Source organism: Labrus mixtus, chromosome 17, assembly GCF_963584025.1.
Source record: "Labrus mixtus chromosome 17, fLabMix1.1, whole genome shotgun sequence".
Classification (NCBI taxonomy): Eukaryota; Metazoa; Chordata; class Actinopteri; order Labriformes; family Labridae; genus Labrus; species Labrus mixtus.
Genome location: NC_083628.1, coordinates 12,750,547 through 12,771,944, shown reverse-complemented (window position 1 = coordinate 12,771,944; position 21,398 = coordinate 12,750,547). Strand labels below are relative to the sequence as shown.

At 38.4% G+C, this 21,398-nt stretch overlaps 2 protein-coding genes across 2 annotated transcripts; both read right to left on the bottom strand.

The window, feature by feature from the left end:
• Positions 1 to 6,933: 6,933 nt before the first annotated feature.
• nt5c2l1 (5'-nucleotidase, cytosolic II, like 1) lies at positions 6,934 to 14,463 on the bottom strand. The gene is made up of 18 exons (XM_061061373.1): positions 14,208 to 14,463; positions 12,308 to 12,381; positions 12,047 to 12,164; positions 11,747 to 11,842; positions 10,933 to 11,024; positions 10,689 to 10,746; positions 10,493 to 10,586; positions 10,304 to 10,357; positions 10,134 to 10,217; positions 9,977 to 10,012; positions 9,787 to 9,894; positions 9,290 to 9,356; positions 8,980 to 9,150; positions 8,837 to 8,888; positions 8,548 to 8,608; positions 7,584 to 7,760; positions 7,395 to 7,479; positions 6,934 to 7,302 (listed from the first exon to the last, which is right to left on the bottom strand). The coding sequence occupies exons 1-17, from the start codon at positions 14,276 to 14,278 to the stop codon at positions 7,396 to 7,398; spliced, it is 1,497 nt and encodes a 498-aa protein (XP_060917356.1). The 5' UTR covers positions 14,279 to 14,463; the 3' UTR covers positions 6,934 to 7,302; position 7,395.
• Positions 14,464 to 15,498: 1,035 nt separating this feature from the next.
• slc2a11l (solute carrier family 2 member 11, like) lies at positions 15,499 to 20,908 on the bottom strand. Its single transcript, XM_061061372.1, has 12 exons — positions 20,848 to 20,908; positions 20,639 to 20,737; positions 20,296 to 20,456; positions 20,024 to 20,148; positions 19,675 to 19,804; positions 18,633 to 18,781; positions 18,352 to 18,539; positions 16,976 to 17,086; positions 16,447 to 16,548; positions 16,259 to 16,334; positions 16,022 to 16,149; positions 15,499 to 15,888 (listed from the first exon to the last, which is right to left on the bottom strand). Exons 1-12 carry the CDS (start codon positions 20,869 to 20,871, stop codon positions 15,673 to 15,675), a joined length of 1,509 nt encoding a protein of 502 aa, XP_060917355.1. The 5' UTR covers positions 20,872 to 20,908; the 3' UTR covers positions 15,499 to 15,672.
• Between the last annotated feature and the right edge of the window lie 490 nt (positions 20,909 to 21,398).

Genomic DNA, 21,398 nt, shown 5'->3' with positions numbered 1-21,398 from the left:
ATCTGGAAGCTCGCTTCAAAAACTTGATCAGGACGCGATTTGACGCCTGGTGGGCTAATAAACGTGTCCTGCACCTTATTGGGCTGTTATCGCACTGTGATGGCTCTCTGAGGGGAGGACATATGCGTGTGTGTATGTGTGTGTGTGTTGAGTCCATAGGCTGTTGTGCAATCTAACAAGTCGCCAGTATTGTACCGTGGGCTCGTGAGCTGGCAGGAATGGCTTGCAGGGCAGACCCACAGCCTTCAGGAGGCGTATAGGCCGCTCACAGATGTATGGCGGAGAAAACGTAAAGCTTTCAAGAACAGGTAAAAATTCAACCAAAAATAGCGTCCACCTTGATGTGTTTACAGGAATAATCAGAAGTATCCAACTAAATGAAGCTGGATGGTGTTCTGGAGAATTCCAGCCTTCTTCTCTCCTTAATGCTATAGATAGTGTATGTTGTGTAACAAGGCGTTGATTGTGCAAACTTGCAGGGACCACTTTTTCTTCTTTCAGGCCTTGTTGCAGTTTATTTTGAAGTAGGCCTAATTTCACTGTTATGAATCAAAGCAACTACCTGTGAAGTTTTTTTTGTCGATCATAAATGAATTGATCATTAATGATTACATTGAATCTAAAGCACGGAGAGGAATAATGATCCTTTACTTTAAGAGATTCAGAATTAAATATGTGTTGTAGTTTGAGGTGATTAGGGTATCAGTTTAGTTCTGTGAAGGTTTGGGAGTGGAATAGCCCCCCACCTATACCACCACCACTACCAGCAGTCGAAAACCCCCCCTTTTTCTCCCCCAAAATTAGAACGCATGTCATTCACTGCAGAGAATAGTATGGGCCCACATGCTGGGAAATTCCCATTCTCCCAGGGTGAGAGTAACCAATGCTGTTTAATTTAGGAAGTTCATTTAACTCCTACACTGACGAGTTGTATTGTTGTTCTGTAGTATTCTGACTTTTGTCACCATGCTACATCGTGTTGAGGCATAGTTAAAGCTCTGAAAAGTACAGTGTAAAAAGTTGTTAAGTGCTGTTGAGATAACAATGACAAAACGTTTGCAGACTTAAAAATCCGTTTTTTCTATCTTCTAAGTTTAGTTTAAATGTTTTTTTTCCTCTTTAAAAATAAAAGTAGGCCTTAGAAAGAGCAGTTTTTTTTGATGTCCACTGAGCAGTGGCATTAAAGTTATGTATTCATTGTATTGCTATAAAAATGTGGGTTGTTAAGTCAGCATGTGCAGAGGAGTCTGATGGTATCCATGTTGTTGTCCACTGCCCTTTTTCTGTTGCACTACTGTACATTGAGATGAGCAGTGCAATATTAAAAGGGCATTGGCTGATGAAACAGAGGCCCACACCTCTCGTGCATTAACTTTTAACCTGCACATGGACTGAAGTGAGTGTCCTAAAATCTGATTTAAAGTTTCCATTTTATCAACTGTTCTTTATTTTGTAGGAGTAAAAATGTTGCTGAATTTATATATCCTTACTTTAATTCTTACTAGGCAACATAACTTCAAAAGTAAATAGGTTAAATAAAGAAATCAGTACAATTTGAGCATTTAAGTTCCTGTAATTCTCTTCTTTACCACCCATCACACAGCATTGTTTCTTATTAAAATGTAGTGTGAGTTCGGCAGAGAGGAATGGCTGTCCCCATGTCCACGTGCTGACACATGCTGAGGTCAGCTGCTTTGACAATGTTGCACTACTGTACCATCCATTCTAGCAGTGCAATAGTATTGTCATAGCATTTGGCCTCAGCTCACACTAAACGGCTGCCAAAGGAGCTCATTTTTTAAACGGGTTTGTGGAGAAGTGGAGAAGCTGATGACTGATAGCAGGTGGCAGTTCGTTCACAGCAAAGCCTCCTAAACTGTTTACCCAGCAGTGTGTTTACAGATGAGTGTACACACGTTTGTAGGCTGACAGGAACCCCTTTGACCTGAATTTAAAGCACTTTAAGTATGTTTCAAAATAGACCTTCAAAAAGAAAGAAAATAAACTTTAGAAAGCATTTTCCAAAATATAAAATATTTCTGTATTGATAGCGCATTGGTTGGAAGTTGTTTATTTAAAAGCTCCTTAAAAATGTTGCTTATTATTTAAAGAGAACTGTAGAAAAAAAACAGGGGCAGATCAATGGGTGAAAATATAAGTTTAAATGAAACCAAAAATATTCACAAAAATGCAAAAAAAACAACAACAAATATCTTAAATCTTTCCAACTGTCTGGATTTCAAGTTTTGAAAAACCAATTAAACCTCATAAAAAAGTGAATCATCAATTGAAGGGAATTGTCAAATCAAATGCAAATTAAAAGGTGTAGGAAATGTTCAATTAGGCCGAATAAGTCCTCAAAATGCATTGAAAAAGCTTCAATCTATCAGAGTATCTTAACTGGAATTTCAAGTTTTAAAAACCAGATTTCTCTCAAATTGACAGTTTTTCCTTTGGAGTTTGGTCCCTTTTTTTTTTTCTTTACCTGTTTTGTCATCACACCAAACACAGTGTCGTTGTGCTGATGGTAAAATAAGCAGATGAAGGAAAAAAAGAGGAGGAAGGGGGAGGTTGATGTGTGTTTTTGAGCATCCTCGGTGGCAGCAGCAGCAGCAGGTCTATGGGGGGAGGGGACGTTTTGGGAGGAATGTAGGGAGCAAAGGCCCTCTCTTTCTCCCCCCTCTCTCTTTGCATTTTCTCTTCTCCTCTTTTCTTCTTTTCTTTCTTTTCTTTTCCTTGTAGAGATTAGGTGTCACTGCTCCCGTGTGCGAGCCTTATGTTGTAAGCATGAAGTAACAGAGTAAAGAGGTTTGTTTGTTTTGATGGCTGTCAGCGGGTGGAAATGTTTAACCACCGTCCAGTTGCTGCTACAATCCACAGCACAGGGAAACGAGTAATTATTAAAAACAGAGAGGAAACTTGTTTTTGGTCACTGATTACCCTGCTTCAGTGAAAAGTTTCAGGTAAAAGAATGATATTGGTAAGTGTAAAAAAGAAATCCCTTTTAAAAGTCTCAGAAAATCAATTTTTTAGTGTGAAGTGAATTCATGTGAGTGCACCAAAAAAAGAAGGCAAAAGAAGCCCTCGGTCACTCCACTGTGTGAAATTCTCCCTGAGTAAAGAACGTGACTTGTTTAGGCTTGCTTGCAATGCTTGCTGGGAAATCCTGGAATGTGTGGAATGGGGACGGTGGTGCTTCTGCAGTTATCTGACTGCATGGAGCTGCAAAGGATCCTGTAATGAAAGCCAACATGTCAACAGTGCCTTCATGTGCAGATTAAACCGCAGAGAATACGGCTAATGAGATAATGATGTCTGCATTTCATTAAGAAAACACAACAAAGTGCTGAGCTTGAATCAAACACTTTAATCTCCCTTTGTAATGTGTCTGTTTTCTCTTTACACTGGAGCTAACGAAGCATTTTTAAAAGCATGAACAGCACGGTTAAAAGAGTTTGTGTTCTTTTAACAAGTGAGAATTTGTGGAGAATAAGAACAGTCCTTAAAGTTATATTTGGTTTGACTGAGCCTGTGTATCTGTTGTGGTTCATAAATGATTTCCTGTTATTTTTCTGTGTAATCTTCTAAATAAAGTTACTTATATTAATGTTTTCAATTACTCAGTTTTATTTTCTTGAAAGAAAAAAATCAAAAAGCACAATTTAGATGTGTTAAAGTGTCACGTGTGACCTTTATGTCTTGAAGAAACTGAAAACAATGAACTAAAGACTGAAAAGCAGAAACTTACTCCTGCATGAAAACCTCTGTTAAGTGAGATAATGATATTGTGACATAGAATTCTGATGACTGACTGCATGGTTGCTTAGAAAAAGAATAAAAAAATACACACATCTGGAAAGCTTTTCTTAGAGTTCATCTCTAATGTTCATAGTTCTTCACAAATAATCAGCACAAATAATTTCTATCAACCGCTGAGTCTTTCCCCCCTTTATACATTAATGGACTCTGACGACAGCAGACATAAAGATTGATGTGGCAAAAAGAAAATAGTATGTTAAAGATATATCTGTTTGATGTAATGGTACAGCTTAAAGGAAATCAATAAAAAGTTAGTGTAACTAGTTGTCGAGTGTGAAGTTAACAGAAACGTGTCGTCACACCACAAAAGAAAGTTTTTCTGAAATCAGGAAAATCAGAAGTTGAAAAGGTCCGATAAGTTTAATATTGTGTGCCTCCTGTGAAAGTGAAAAGGTTTTTTTTATTTCAATAGTGCACATTATTGTAAAAAAAAAAAATGCTTGAAGATGCGCTTTAATTGTACAAATAAGACGACCATCAATTACTCATTCATGTTTTAGAGATAGAGCTCCCAGTTTCTCTGTAATTCACACTCTAAAGATCACCATAATGTAGAGAGCTGTAGAAATGTCTTGGTGTGTATCATGTATGTGATATGAAAGGTGTGATGAATATTCTTACTTTATGAAGGTGAACGGAGATTTCTGCACAGTAACATGTGAGTGCAACTCTAAACAGCAGCAGAGAGAAAGTGACACTGTTCACACCTCTGCAGCACAGGTACACTCGATGTGAGGAGACAGCTCTTATATCACACAGCGGCACATTGTCTCCACCAAAGGGAGTGTGTGTGTGTGTGTGTGTGTGTGTGTGTGTGTGTGAATGTCAGGACACAAACAGTCAATTTGAGTTCTTTTAGCTATTTTTGTTTTGGGGAAAAATGTTGTCTGGCTATTTGTTTTCAGCAGAATGAAGACTTTGTGGTTTGTGGTCTAAATATCAAAAGCAGAGGAGTTTGTATATGTAAATAATTTCTAACAGTGATACACAACAATGAGGTTTTCTTGGAGATAGATATAAAGCATCGATACAGATATCATAACTGCTGCCTCTCCTCACACAGAAACAACATTCAGAGCTGAAGCCAAAGCCACCCAAAGTGTGCAGGATCAGAAATCTGGATAGTGGAAACACTTGGATGACATGAATTGGTTATTATTCGCTTAATGACTTATTTGAAAACTGATACAAATCAACGTGAAAGAAAGCTCACTGCTCCATCTCTGTTTCAGGAGGTTTGATGTCAAACCTTCAGTTTGTAAACTGATTAAAAATAGTTCAAGAGTGATTAGAGAATACGATTCAGATGAAATCATGAACCATAGAGAGCAGAGAGTTTGTGAAGGTCGGAAAATAAAACAAGTCAAATTGAATCAAATAAGAAAGAAGACCACAATTAATCCAGGTGACAAGCAGACAATGGCCGAGGAAATCCGAACAAACAGAAATAGCTGTGATAGAGGAAATTAAATCATCGAGGAAATGTGTGTTACTGTGTGTGTTATTGTTAGGTGAGTGTATTTTATGAAGGAGGTGCCACTGAAAGCATAATGTGGACCTGTCTGATAGTTCAATTCAAAAGACCTGAAGCAGCAGGAGGGTCATGAACTGACATAAAAACAGGACAGCTGATCTACTCTGAGTAGGTCTTTACACACTTTTATGAATCCTGTTGAGATTTTTATTGATAATCTTTATGGAGAGCGTCCCTGGATCTTAACGATAGCATTATGTTTGAGTTCTATTTTCCATCCCATGAATTTAAGCCATAGTCTCAGGTGTTTCCTTGCATTAGGTTATTACAACAAATATGAGAATATAATGACTTTTAGATAGTCAGCTAGACGCTCCATTAATAATCTATCCCCCTATATGGAAGCACAGCACACTTTACAAACACATCATTATATCCCCTGAAAAAAATGCACGTACATGAGTTGTTAGGATATCAAACAGTGAGCGAGAGAGAGCGAGAGAGAGAGAGAGAACACATTCCTGTCTGCTCTCTCTGATGTGTGACAGAGCTCGGAGGAAAACGTTCAGCTCTATCCTGAAAACTTTTGTGAGAGCAAAACCGTTTTGTTCCTTTAAGTTGATTTAAAATCCTTAATTCTTCTCTTCCATCACACTTTATTTTAAAGCTTTAGTCCGCCAAGATTTAGATCATCCACACGGAATATAAATGAGTTTGCAAATAACTTCTATGGCGCTAAGGATTAAGTTGACTATTTGAATCAGTACCACAATTTGCGACACATTTACCATCAGCAACACGTCGATGACCCAGGGTTCTCCTGAAATAAGTCATTTTGCTTGATGAATCTTATGACTGAACACTTACACTACTATACTAAGTAAGGTAGTATAGTAGTGTACGTGGTAGTTTTTGGATTGATGACATTAACCTTACACAAAGTGTTTTCTAAATGTCATATCTCTGCTTTTGAGTGTGTTTTCATGTGTCAAATATCATTTTCACTATCATCATTTTCTTTATGAACGGTGATACTCTTGATGTTAACATTGATATGATTCTCTTTGGAGATTTACACAAATATTGATTGATTAAGCCTTTCAGCCAATAGATCAGCAGCTGTTTTTATATCTTTAAACACTTTTGACGGTGTTCAAAGTAAACAGTTACTGAAGATGCAAAGAACAGGAATAGATCATTGTTGTTGTTTTTTCAGACAAAGCAGTAATAATAATAAAAGTCTGAATTAAAGTCTGATTTCATTCAGCTTTTTTTTCAAAACACACTGAGCAATCTCTCTTGCAGAGGAGATTTACTGCCACCCAGTGGACAAACGTTGAAGTACAAGCGGAGAAACCTGAAGGGATGGTTTGAAAGATCTATCTTCTTATAATAGTACATAGAAATGTCATACTGTGCTACGAGTGTGCTACAAACTGCAGGTTAGTCTGAATCATCACCAAACTTCACTGTAAGATATCTTAATTAGAAATAAAAAAGAGTCTATACATGTATGATATCACAAAAACTACAAATACATTAGCAAATAATGTCAGCATGAGCTTTTACACCAGCTAATGTCCTCTAACAGACATATTTAGAGTAATATATTTTCCTCCACAAATAAAAATACAAAAAAATCATAAAATATAAACTCTTTATTGAAATGATACAACAGAAGTAGCACAAACTACAAACAAGTAAAGTTACATTTAAAAACCTGACATCAAACGTGCATATTTACCACTAAATGTATCGACAGATAAAGACCACTTTCTCTTCATATATACAGTAACCCCGGGTCTGTTTATACTTTAAATCCTTTAAATGTCTGTATTGATCAATCTATGTTCAGTAAGTAAACATTACACTGCATAGCAGTTCAACTCCACTAGAGGGATCAATACGTTAGTTTTTAGTAAAAGACACACTTTATGGCTGCGCACCTACAAGCACAGAGGCAAAAGTGCAAAGCATCATAACTTCTTCTTTTAAGACATCTCAGCCAGCTGCAGGAGAAGGACACGTTTAGAAGAAAAATATTTAAAGAATTCAGTAAATTTCAAATCAAATTTGAATAATGCATTACACCTGTAATCACCTCAGCTTGTGGTAATCTTGACGATCTCAGAAAGCTCTGATGAAACTAATTCAGCTGCTGGTTGAGACACAGATTCATGCGGCATCTGAAAGAGTTTGAGAGGGAGAGAGAAAGAGATGAAAATAGCTGCTATGATAAAACAATGACATTTTCAAGTGCGTCATAGGGGGTCAGAGGAAGTGAACGGACCAGCACTGGGGGGGCCATGAAGAGGTAATTTAAGGGGTATTTCAGCAGGTTGATGCAGGTAGATGAGTATAGGTCGGCGTAACGCACAAGCTGGCTGGCAAACAGTGTCTGCCTGGCTCCGCTGCGGAGGAGGCTGCCCATCTGACCGTAGGACATGTCCATCCTGTGGGTCAGCACCTGCAAACACCAACACCAACCACATCAGCAAAAGAGCCCAAACAGCTCATAACGAAATAAGAACAAGCTCAATCATACCTGCTATGGGTCATAGCAAACATTCTGTTTTCAGTTTCTGTTGCATAAAGCAATATTTGTCTAGAATGAATCTGGTCTTTATAAGAAAACTTAAGAAGCCTACACATTGTCTTTAGCTTGAACTCATGTGATTATTAGGGAGTATCACACAGGAGGGGGTGCTGATACACTAAATGTCAGCATGGCTTTGATTTGTCTATAGGCAAAAGAAAATCACAGTGTGGTGATATTTGGTACGACAGCACCATTTCAATCATGATACAGCTTTTATTTAACAGTTCTAAAAGCAGCATTTCATAGCAGAAATGAATAAGCAACAACTGATTATTCTGCTTTTAAATCTTTCCTCTGGCTCTGCATAACAACTAGTTGTCCAACTTTACTGGAACTCGATTGTCGCCAGCATCAGTCTTTGAATAATGAAAAGTTGTGATTTTGTATTTAGTTCACCTAAGGCAGAGAGATTCATTATGTACAAAATGACAGGGCTGTTATACATTTGATCAGCACTCACTGAATAGTCCATTAACTTTGTCTTGACTACTATGTGGTTATAATATATTATATACCTCTATACATGATGTTAGTTGAAATGATGTATGATTTTTGTGGACAGAAAAGTCAAATTATCCGCGCAACAAGAAGAAAGAAAGAAAAGTATTTTCTGTAGTGATGTGATACATGTGGAGTTAAAATGTGTCGAACTCACTTTAATTCTCGTCTGGATGGCGCTGATGTCAGGACACTCTTTGTTGCCACTGTCCAGATGCCTTCAGTTTACAAACACATGAAACAAGAACACTTAATCCCTTCTCGTAACGTCATAATTATTCTTATAGAAGGGAAATAAAATGTTTTAGTAAAGGTATGGTAGAGATGATTTGTCAAAGCTAAATAAAGGACCGCAAAACATCAGAAAACATTAGAGCTTTGCTGGGACAAGTCCACTGTTTTCTGAACATGACTGGTTTAATGATTAGAGATAGGCACAGACTCACTTATAAGTCTCAGCTAAGAAGGTGTCAAGAAGTTTCAGTTCCTCAAACAGATCTGGAAACAAAACAAGAAAGTCATCAAGGTAGGAAACTACTGAAAATGATCTTAAAAATTCAAACACCCGATGTTGAATATTTCTTCTTACTTTTTCTTTCCTCCCACACCTGAAGCTCCTTAGCGAGCTCTGGTACGACCAGGAAGGTTTTCCAGCCCTGGCGCTTCTTAGATTTGAGGATATCACCAAAGATGTGGTCTCCAACGTAAAGGATGTCTTTACCTTTGACATGTAGCAGATCACAAACGATGTCCGAAGATCCTGTGAACAAAGATTTATTCAAAACGTCTCAAATAACGTGGAAGAAGCCATCCTGTGTCTGTCACTGTGTTTCAGCCTCTATTACAGTTTTAAAAAAATGACACAATAAAGAACAAATGCGAACCAACATGAATCTCACCTCCAGAGTAAACAGTCCCATGTTGGAGGTCACCTGTGTACGTCCCGATCCGAAGCTTCCCTGTGTTCTGTAATCAATCAATAAATCAATCAATTTTTATTTGTATAGCATCAACTCATAACAAGTGTTATCTCGAGACACTTTACAAGAAGCAGGTAAAATACCTTACTCTTTGTCTGTTAACATTACAAAAGAGCAGGTAAAAAGACCTTACTTATTGCTATGTTACAAAGATCCGGCCTATCCATCATGAGCACTTTAGCAAAGCAGCAAAAGTTACAGTGGTAAGAAAAAAACTGCCTTATTAAAAGGCAGAAATCTTCGGCCGGATCCCCGGCTCATGACGAAACAGTCTTCACAGGCCTAGACTGCGCCGGGATAAGATAAGATGACATCTTATCCCTTATGAGATGGGTGTTGTAACACCAACATATATCACTGAAAACTGCCACCAACATCAACATGTCCATCTCCAAGTGTCATGGACTTTTTCTTACCGTGTTCACTTGTCTCAGCACAGTCCCCTCTGCAAAGAACAACGGCTTCCTGGTGTCCACGACAACGAGGTCAAAGTAGGAATGCCACAACCTTTTAGGACTTCCAGACTAAGTGAAGAAAAATGATTAATTAAATTAAATTGAGGGAGCATTAAAAAGAATATTCCTACAACTGTAAGAGTGCTCTTACCTTTACATTAGTTTCAAGCAGGTATTTCATAATGGCCTTAAAGATGAAGGAAATAGTTACTGGAAAAATGTGCACTTTGATTTCATTTTGAAGGTTCGGGCTTTGTTTTTGTGTAAATAGTTGTTACAAGTGTTTGCTTGAATATTTAGAAAATCACCTCTGTGTAGTTGTAATCACTGTTGGTGGCGAGAAAGACCTTTGCCACTTTTTTAATCCGGGTCAGAAGTACAGAGAGATTTGGCTGCAAAGAACACATTTTCTCTCTTAACATTTCAAACATTTTTTGTCATAAAACTCGTAGCAATTTGGTGCATGATCGTGTCTTACATCTTTGACAACGTATTTCTCCAAATTCTTGATGGTTCTATCTTTCAGAGCTCCCTGCACAACGAACAGACAAACACACGACACACTGTTTAACAGTTACTGTACAGTCCAATAGGGACACATAATGGTTGCCATTGCTAACACCGTGGCACATTTCTCTACATTTTAAACAGAGATTTGTGAATTTACCGTATCGTGAATAAAGTCCATTGCATCTCTGACGTCCTGAAACATACTTCTGAAGGACATAAACAAGTCTCCATGCTGGTAACCTTCCTCCAGGCTGGAAGAAATTAAACGAAGATTAAAAGAATATGGTAGGGGGATAAATATTATGCAAAAGAGGAGCTTTTTAAAAACCATTAGGGGAATAACTTCCACTCACTTTGTGTATCTGGTGCATCTGGTGAAAAAGTCCACAAGGCAGGTGTAGAGATACGTCTCTGCATGGTGCGTGTAAACAGTTCAGTTAGCAGAAACAGGTCACTTGTTGATGTTGAATCAACATTTATGAACTTTTATTTAAAATGAGTTTTAAATTCGGACAAAGTTATATTTCTATTCGTCACCACATAATATCTTGATTTAACAAACCCCACACTGATATTAAAAACAGGTGAATGTAATACCTGACATATTGAAGAGAGTGTTGAGAATGTAGAAACGGTCGGTGTCATCTCTTTGAATGAACTTGTTGGGGTAGTAGTAAGCGATGTCTTCTCTGTGGAAACAAACAGACTCTGGTAGATGGACTTGAGTTTATATAGCGCTTTTCTAGTCTTCAAACTACTCAAAGCGCTTTCACGCCTACCCATTCACACGCTGATGGCAGTGGTCGCTATGTAGTGAGACCATCAGAAGTAACTAATTCATATGCATTCATACGCCGCTGATGAAGCAGCAGGAGGAGTAATTGTTAAGCAGGGACACAGCGGACATGTTGCTGCAGGAGCTGGGGATCAAACCCTCGACCTTCCGGTTGAGAGGCGACCGACTCTACCAACTGAGCCGCAGCCGCCCTCTGGTAATCACTAAAAACTGACTTAAACAATAGAAAACTATGTGAGATGTATCTCATTGTTATTTAAACATTAAATTGATATTATTACCTACTATAAAATGAGGACACATATTCATTGCCATTTAGAGTCACATTTGTGATGAACTGACCTCAGACAGAGTCGATGTTACGGACAAGATGCTGAAAGGAAACCTGTCGATAAGTGTGACAGCCTTATTCAAGCTAATCTTTAGTCACCTTTGATAACTCTTTTATTTACTTTGACATTTAAGAACTGATTGAATTTTTCAGTGATGCTTTTTTTTTTTCATTTATGTGCCTGCATTTGTCTCTGGAGCTCCTCGTATCCCATGCTAAGATGGCAAATGTAAAAAAAAAAACAACAACATTTCATCAGAGCATTGCCAAGATTTTAACTTTACCCTTTGAGGAAGCGAAAGCCGTGACTGCAGACTAAAATGTTCCCGTTTGAATCCACCTTCAAGAGGTTCCCATATTTGGTGTCAATCACCAAACCGCTGAGGATGAAGAGAAAAAAGAAACGGGAGGTGTGATCATGGTTTCCAAGACCTGACATGAGCTAAGAGGTGAAGCAGATATAAAGCATGTAACTCAAAACAGTTAACTGTTTTAAGGGATTTATGCTCAAATTTAAGAAACAAATAGACAGCTGTGGTAAAAGTCATGGGTTTTTCAGTGAAAGGAGCAGATATTAACCCTACCGTGTGGGGAAGCTAGGATCGTATGTGTAGCGTAGAATCTCATGAGGATACCCAATAGACACCAATTTGTCTCTGACCATCTCAAAGCCCATGCTCTCGTAGTCTGGGGACGTGTAAACTACAAACACAAACACAGTAGAACCATTTAAAACCAGTGTGTCTTTTCTAACCAGCAGACGTCAGAGAGAAAGATTTCAAGTTCATTAGCTCTTCAAGATGACACTACTTTTTATTTCCAAACAAAGATCTGGCTTGACTTACTTGCCATGGTGTAGTCCATGTCAAATCCATAGCATCTGATGTTTTCCAGTGTCAGATTCCTGTTGACAAACACCCTGAAATCAAACAGAACAAACAGAGCGGTCATCTGCAGTCACATGACCAGTCAGTGGCTTCCTTTAAATCTAGATTAAAATTTCAAATCTCTTTTCTCATCTATGAAGCTCTATTTGGTAAGGCACCATCACATCTTACAGAGCTCATAGATCCATATTAGCCATCAAGAGGATTCGCCTGCTTGTGCTACGTAAAGTCTCCTAATAGTCTGTGAGGTAGAGCTCACTCTACTTTTGTTAAAGCACCGCTGTCTGTCTTGGACAGGACACTCTTGTCAATTCAGATTTTAAATCCCAATACATTTTTCCTGGTTAAATCACTGGTTAAATAAAAAAAAAACATTTAAGGGTAGACTTCATTAAAACTTTGTTTTTCGATAAAACACAGAAAGTAAGTTAGGACTGGCACAGGCTTGGACCAACCCTATGACGCTATAGGCTTAGACTGCAGCACCTCTCTCACTCCATCTGTACGTATTCATGTTCCACGCACGTCTGCAGGGCACATGTCTACAGGAAAAGACACTACACTTTCCCCAGCCAGTAGGCAGACAGCTCTCCGACAAGGAGTCTGGTTCTGTTCAAGGATTCTGCCTCTTAAACAATGTTGTTGTTTTTTTTGCCACTGTTGGATTCATATTTGGTTTCTGTTCATGAAATTTAAAAATAGTATAGCCCAAAGGTACCTGCCCTTTTTGTAAAGTGTCATTAAAATAAGTGTCACGATGAGTGATAAATGAAGGTTAAGGATGAGAACTTAAAATGTTATACATTCAGAATATTCCACAACTGATCAGGTATTTACTTGTCAGCTGATCTGCATTAATGTTCATGAAGGCCATCTGAGGTGAAGAGACCTTTTCTCTTTAAAGTCAAGATTTGTGGCTTTTTTCTGTCATGGTATTAATCACCCTTTAAGGTTGCTCTTTTTCATCACAGGAACATCTATGTCAACATTGGTTACTTTGTTTAGTTCCTACTCCCTCCTTAAGCCCCAGTAGTGGGGGTGGAGCAGGGTGGAGGGTAGAGATGTTATCATCACCCTCAACTATCCCCACCACTGTTTAAAATGCCCACCACTGTTTAAAATGCCCACCACTCTTTTAAACGCCCAGAGCAAACAGAATAAAATGAAAACAGAGGAGCTGTGATGTGTTTGTGGCCGCTCACTGGTGTAAGTCTACATGGTGTCCTGTGTCATTTGCTACCAGGCGCTCGTGTTTATCAGTGACACCCTGACAGAGACAGAGAAGCCTATCTGCAGCCCCTCCAGTCTCAACCCCCCTCAGAGTTCATACTAACAGGGCCGCTTTAAATAATTTACCTGGAAACTCTTTAGTTTATAAGTGTGTTACTGCTGAGCAATGTGGATCTTTGAGATCAGTCCTGCAAATAAAAGCTGTCAGGAAGTGATGTTTCTGATGTGGGCAGACGCTGGATTCAGTGTCTGCTGATTTAAATATTTAGTGACAGAGAAAGAAGAATCAGGTAAGGTATAAGCAGGTGTGAGGAAAGCGATTGAATCTTTTAGGAAACCAGTATAATTTTTTTAGTGTTGCCTGATTCTTACATGAAAAAACTGTAAGTATTGTAAAAAGAATATACATAAAGATAATAAAAAGTCACCTGATCTGAGGTTATAAACATTGAAATACATTAATGATAGAAAGTAAACTATATTTAAAATATTTAAAAATATAAATCTCTTAACATTTATTCTGAAATTTGACCATGTAACAGGAATGAAAGGAATCATTATTGCTTTATAAGACCTATTTCAAAATATATTTTTGAATGATATTAGTAATGACCATAAATGGACTCACTTTTGGTTTAATCCTCTGTGCGCCTTTGGCTCCGCAGAGGAGATGCTGGCATCCGGGTCCGTTATGTCCATTATCCACGCAAACTTGCTGCTGTCCAACTTCTGAGAGTTTACATGCACATGAAACGGCCCTGCGGTCGGCACTTTTCGCCGCGAGAGGAATTTAAATGCCCAAATGCACACACACTTTGCAGGCGTGAACCTGTTTGTCTTATTTACGCAGGGTTCAACTCCTTCCTGCGTATTTTTGCTTTTTGGTGACGTTTTTTTTCTGTCATGTATTGACCCTGCGAGACGTCGTGTAGCGTTGAGAGTGTAGATAGTGTTATCAGAGGAGCACACGGGCTGCACGCCTGCGTAATTGAAAGGAGTTCCCTCATGACACAGAAGTCCTGCTGTGACCCGAAAAGATTAACTTTGATCATCAAGGTTATTTTGAATGCTTGAATAGTGAATGTGCCAGAGAAGTATTGCTAGCAACATGTGGCGTAACAAACGCTTTAAAAACATGGATAAATACATCAGAGACTAGAAAAGCTCTATAAGCTCAAGTCCATTTACCACTTACCATCAGCTACCAGGTCTATATATTTATCATATTCACCTTTTACTTTAAGAGAATGCTGAAGAAGTTACATGTAAAATGCATAGCTTTATATGTGCATGCATACTGTATATCCAACCACACTTCAATACAATGTATTAGACTGCTTTGCCAGAAACAAAGACTCCTGTTAGTGTTAAATGATGGCTTAAAGTGATTGTGTAATGACTAATGCATCAGTATTCATTCAATTGTTACAAGTGGTCAAGATGAAAATACTCTTAACTAAGTTGAACTCTTTTTCCAAAGCTTTTTTAAATCAAACATCTGAAAGATGAAATTAGGCTAAATTAACATATTTCATATATGACACTGAAGCTGAGTAAAATACTACTTTGTAAGGAAACTGTCAAATTATTGTTTGACAATGATTGAGGTTAAATTGTGTTTCTAAAATGTGTCCTACTCAGAACACAAGAACACATATGTGATAAACACAATATGCAAATGTCACACCCTCACCACCCACCCATACGCACACATGCACACACTTCAGGCCATTTGTCCTACTTGCAGCATGACATTTATGCAAGTGGACACTGGATGTCCTGAGGTCTATCTCTTTTGGCAGAGCATGCATGCCTAACTGATAACCTCCAGGGCCAAACCATTGTTTGAAGCTACAAGAAAAACACAAACACAAAACAAACAAAGTTGTATGTCTTGATGGAAGCCTTGAGATTGTTTCATTTAATAAAAGCACTAACCTTAAAAACAATACATTCACTTTTATTCATGACTTACTGCATTGTACACAAATCAAAATGAATTGCACTTCTCCTTGAGGTTCAATAAACAATTTAAATATTTACAGAGTGATAAAAAAAGTAATACTTTCAAGATGAACATTTTCTTCATGACCTCAGAGTTTGGTGTTGTTGATTGAGGTTCCATTGAGGTTCTGTTCAGTGAATTTACTCCTCTGCGAGTCTTCAGATTTGCAGTGCATCCTCTGAAACTCCGCAGCGATCTCCAGCACCGTCAGATTCTTGGTCTCAGGGACGTTGAACCTCACAAACAGCCCACAGATGGCGCAAAAAAAAAGGAATATGAGGAAACAAAAGTATTCCAGTTTCTCCTGAAATGGAAGCATATTGTAGGACATTTGTAAATATGTGTAAGTGATGTATTTAATTTTGTTTCACATTAATAATGTCTACTATGTACGGCTAGAAATATACCTAACATTGCAATGACAGTAAAGTTCTTACCACTAAGATAGGGAAAACCATTCCAAGTACAAACAGGCCTGACCAGTTAAGAGTGCAGGCGATGGTGTATCCAGCAGACTTATATGACTGAGTTAATATTTCCCCTGGAAGAGTAGCTGATACTCCAGCTGAGGGTCAACAAAAAAACTGTGTGTGCACATGTACTTGTTGTTGATTAAAGAGGAAACACTTCAAATGAAATAGTTCAAAATAGCAAAGATCTTGACATATGCATACCTGGTCCACTGGCAAAAAAGAAAATGAAGATGAAAATGAGAACCATGCTGAAGTATGGCATCCAGGAAATATGAGTCTGAAGAGAAAAGAAGAAGACTCTGTAGGATATCTAGAGTTTATGAGTTTGTGAAATGCAACTCCAGAAGAATCCAAGAATCCAAATATGTATTCTTTTTGTTTTGACTCACTTGCAGGTACAGAGTGATTGTGAGGAGGATCAGCGTTGCAGCCATTCCCATATATCCTCTGGACAGAAGGACCTTTTTGCCCATATTCTCTATTACCATAAACTGTAACATCGAAGCACATTTCCAGCAGTGAACCACAAGGGGGAGCCATAACTATACATAGAGGTTTCACAGATCACAATCGGCTTTATTGGCCAGGTATGCTTAACAAGACAATAGTGCAATCGGGATAGTGCAGAGGGTGCTGAAATGAACATGCTAATAAGTATGAACATGCTAATAAGTGATGTAGTATTGTGACACATGGGTTCATTTTCAAGCGGTACATCGGAACATTAACATTAAAGCAGTGTGCATTGATTGAGGAACATTTTGAGGCCAGCTGGGACAGCAGAAGAAAAGCTTAAATAAATCAAAAGGCCCAAAACCTAGAAGAAGAAGAAAAGAAAAGAAGCAAACAGTAGCCTATGTCAGGATGAAATTATGTATGGGCCATGAGAAAGATATAAAATGAGTGTTTGTGACTTACACAGGCAATAGACGTACAGAGCTCACAAAGCCCAGTTCCCAAGGCTGCGTAACGTAAATGCTGTGGTTGGATTCCTGCCGCACGAAACACTTCAAAAGAATAAAAGTACACCTGGAGAGAAGTATAGACAAGAACCAAATTGCATCAAAAATATATTTTTTAATTATCAGATACATTAGCAATATCTGTTTTGCGCTACACGCATGCTTGGTAGGTTGAAGTGTATTCTTGTGCAGAGAGGAGTGGATGATAGATTAGTCTTAACATTCTGTTTTTACTTCTTTTTTTCTTTCGTTCAATATTATTTCGTTTTACAGTCTGTTTTGTTTTGTGAAAAATGGGCTTTTGGGAAAATGGAGAATAAATGCCAAAGCCACTGGATTTAGCTTTGTTGTATGTTTGAAGACTTTAAAGAGCACGGACGTTTTTCTAAGAGCATCTTAAGATTCATCCCTCAAAGGATCAGTCTGAAATTTTGGGCTTATTTGCTTTCTGTCAGAGTTAGGTTAGAACAGTGTTTGTCAAAGTGGGGGTCCTGGCCCACTGGTGGGTCACCAGGGGGGTGCTATAGGGGTTGTGGGAACTTGAAGGGAAATGGAACAAGAATAAAAATCAACTATTAAAATGATTTGTGACTATAAAATGTTAACATATTTACGTTGAGATGTTATTTATCACTGCATATTGAAATGTTTGTATTCCTTTTCTAAGCCAGTCTTTGAAATAAATAAATAACACACACCTTTCTAGCCAATCGGAATCGAGCACTGATGACTGATGAGTGACAATAATGGAAGCTGCTGTAAGTCTGAAGAGCTACCGACTCAATGAGAAAAAGTACGACACATTTTTTATCTATCTGTATGTTCAAAGAATTAACAGAATTTTTCAAGAGGCGGTCCTCACTAGAAGCTAATACTCTATGGGGTCAGTAATTGTCATTTTTACAATAGTCTTTTATCATTTCTGACAATTAGAAATGTTTGTAAGCGGATAGCTCAGAGCAGCTACGTACCTATACCATAAGCACTGTCTCCAGCGTTTAAGCTAACTTGCTCTTGGCTAAACCCAGGAGCATGTTAGCTTAACACAACATGGTCACAACAATCAGTCCTGTTTGCGTCTTCACTTGAAACCTTTGGACTTCAACTCTGCCTGTTAACACTTCTAATATATTAACCCAACAACCTTAAACCTGGTCGGCACTTAAACAACACATTTAATCTTCATCATGTTGGGGGCATATACAGCCCTAATGCTAATCATTTACCCTACGCACAACACAGTTTCAAAATGAAGTTCTATCTAAATGAACGCACTCTATCCTAAAGTAGAACATTTTACTTGTGCTAAAGGGTGTTTAATGTGTCACTCACAGCATTGATGCCACAGAGCTGCAGTGTAGTGAAAGTAACAAAGATGGTGATGAGCTGCCAGCGAAGTGTTTTGTCTCGAATCAGCTCCAGCACTGAGTGGTTACGAACAGTCTGCAGGGCCGCTTTCTCCTGCAACATCTCCTCCACCTTCATGCTGTGGTCCTGGTTACCCCATAGCCTCCTTAGAGCTATGGCAATGCAAGCAATCAGCGGATTAAGGCCATGATAACAAGGATTCCTCTGTATACAGTTCCTCTGAGGTATTAAGAGGTCTGTCACACCTTTCTCACAGGCCTGGCGGTCTCCTCTATCCAGCAGCAGGAAGCTGGGAGACTCTGGCAGGAAAGGCAGGGTGGAAAGCTGGACTAACGCTGTGAAACCATTAAAACCAAGCAGCCATGGCCACCTCTCATGTGTGCCAAGTAACTCACTGCAAGAGAAACATCATTTTTAGTATCGTACCACACTGGAACTCATCTATATATAAACTGAGTGTTAAGACTATCTAAAAACTTCAGCTCATTCAAAATGCTGCTGCCAGAATTCTAACAAGAACAGAAATAATCTAGCAGAGGAATCCTCTTTTATAAACTTTACAATGGCCTTTAGTTTCTTTTAAAGTACTGCTGCTAGTTTATGAATTACTCAAGTATCTTATAATATAAACTGGTCGTTAGACCCTTTAAATTCTGTAAGCTTTGAGTTCCTCGAGGAAGGACCAAGAAGTGTAAGCTGCTTTTAGCTATTTGCTGCAGATGTGGAACAACCTTACACTCCTTTAATTTTCTTTGTAGGACATTCAGCACATAACCTGCATTGGGGCTGTATTTTACTTGTTTTATCTTATTATTAACAAGTCATTTCATTCTATCGTAACTGATTTTGTATTGTGTGGCTGGGAACCAGAAGGTCACAAGTCCTAGTACCACCAAAGTATGTTGGTATCTGAAAGGTAGAAATGGCTTTGGATTATTTCGATTTTTTCGATTTTTTTTTCGATTTTTTTTTCGTAAATGTCACATTGTTGTTATGGTTTTTATTCCTAATTGGTTTTTTTTAGAATGTCTATAGGTTTTCTTTTCAATTCCTTGTCCATGTAAAGCAATTTAAATTGATTCTGTGTTTGAAATGTGCTATATAGATAAAACTATCATGCCTTTCACAATATTAACACAGCCTCATGATGTGTAAAATTCCATATCCATACTGAAAGGACACCTTGGGTCTCAGTGTTCTGACCTCATGTGTGCTGTTATTTGAACCCACCACCACCTGTCCCCTCATTTGACCCTTCACAAGTATCCAAGACTCCGCCCACCTCACCTGATCCCGAGCAACTGACCACCGAACTTCCCCAAGGAGATGAAGGTACCAACTGTGACACCCACCATCCCTCGTAGCCTCTTGGGGGCGCACTCAACCAAATACAAGGAGTGAGCAGAGAGACCGAGTCCTTGAGGCACACACAGGGAAATCATACATTTCAAGAAGAGTCAATACTAATCAATAACTGGGTGAAAAATGGCCAAAAATGGCTATTCTCGTGACAAGTATAGACATTGACTGGTGTTGGGTGAAATGTGGAGCCAAGAATGATGGAGCAGCCATATTTGAAGAAATTACAGGAAAGAAAAAAAAGAGATGTGTTTTTTTTTTTTTTTTGTAGGTTCACCTGAATTGATTCCACAGAGAAATCGTCCCACCATGATCATCTCAAAGGACATGGCTGTTTGGCTACAGATCATCAACACAGCTCCTATTATCGCCACAAAATTGTTCAATAGAAGGCAACGCTTTCTGTGAGACAGTAATACAGAGACTATTGTGTTAAAGCCTGAAGGCATCATTGGAAAACAGGAAACAAACGCTAAAGGTATAATTTTGTTTGTTTTAAACAGTAGACATTTATTGATTGTATGCCTTCTATGTTCGGTGAGTACTAACCTCCCAAATTTTGAGAGTAGAGAACCAGCCATGAACCCCCCAAGTAAACCCCCGATGCAGTAAATGGACACCATGAAGGACCAGATGAGAGAAAGCTGCCACTGCTCCAAGGAGACATTATATCTCTGCACACATGTTGTGTTCACCAGCTCCTTTATAAACTGCAATCATCACATGCAGAGTCAGAATCCTTTTCATAAAGTACGGGTATCACAATAATTGCACGTTTTCCTTCATAAAAGTATCACACAGTTGCTGATGTGGAAAGTGTTGCGACAAAATGTACTTGTTAATAACTATATTTCTCTTAATTTAGCCATGATTTCTTTGCAGATCTACTTACAGCAGACGGGGAGGTCATCACAGATATACTGAATCCATATTGAAATGTTCCCCCAATGCCAGCAGCAAAAATGGCAGCTATTACAACCGGACAGTCGAGCTGCAGAAATGCAGCATGTGAACAGTTATTTAGTCAAACTTCTGTACATCTTTATGAAAGGAAAACAAATGATGAGGTTTAAACACCAAATAAATGGAAGCATTACCTACCAGGAGCGTCAAGTACTGTGGCATGGCTGGAGTCTGGTCGTTGTCATGTCTGCAGTCTTCCGTATAAATCAGACATTTAACTGTTGAGACATATTTAACTCGGCTCTGAAATCATTAACTTTTTATTCAGGTCAAAGAAGAAATTTAAAGGTGGGCAATACATAAGGCACCGTTTTGTGTATGTGCAAACGAAAATAGTAAAGCTATTGAAATATGAGTTAAAAAAAAAAAGTAAAAACAAATCATGATTGAAATATGATCCTGAAGCTGAATTTTCTTTGAGGATATTTTCATTCAGTCAGATTGTAAGAAGAAGTGAATTTCCCACATTTGAAATATTAAAGGTTGCAGGAATTCTTGACAAACCTAAAAGAGAAACCTTGACATCCTAAAACAATGATTACACATTATGCAAAGCAGTCATGAGCGAAAGCAGATCTCAAATATTCATCAGCAGTTTCTAAGAAGAATGGCCCTCTGACCCTCTCTTAAAGTCTAACAGCCGTGTTACTTGTTAAGTGATATCACTTTGGTATTCAGTGTAGAGTTGG

Coding starts and splice junctions, on each gene's coding strand:
- nt5c2l1 (XM_061061373.1), bottom strand. CDS start 14,278: ATGGACATAACGGACCCGGATGCCAGCATCTCCTCTGCGGAGCCAAAG. Junction 11,843..12,046: donor GATCCTAGCTTCCCCACACG/GTAGGGTTAATA, acceptor CTTCATCCTCAG/CGGTTTGGTGATTGACACCA. Junction 10,747..10,932: donor CACTCTCTTCAATATGTCAG/GTATTACATTCA, acceptor CGCACCATGCAG/AGACGTATCTCTACACCTGC.
- slc2a11l (XM_061061372.1), bottom strand. CDS start 20,871: ATGCCACAGTACTTGACGCTCCTG. Junction 20,738..20,847: donor CACAGTACTTGACGCTCCTG/GTAGGTAATGCT, acceptor GCATTTCTGCAG/CTCGACTGTCCGGTTGTAAT. Junction 20,457..20,638: donor TGATGACCTCCCCGTCTGCT/GTAAGTAGATCT, acceptor TGATGATTGCAG/TTTATAAAGGAGCTGGTGAA.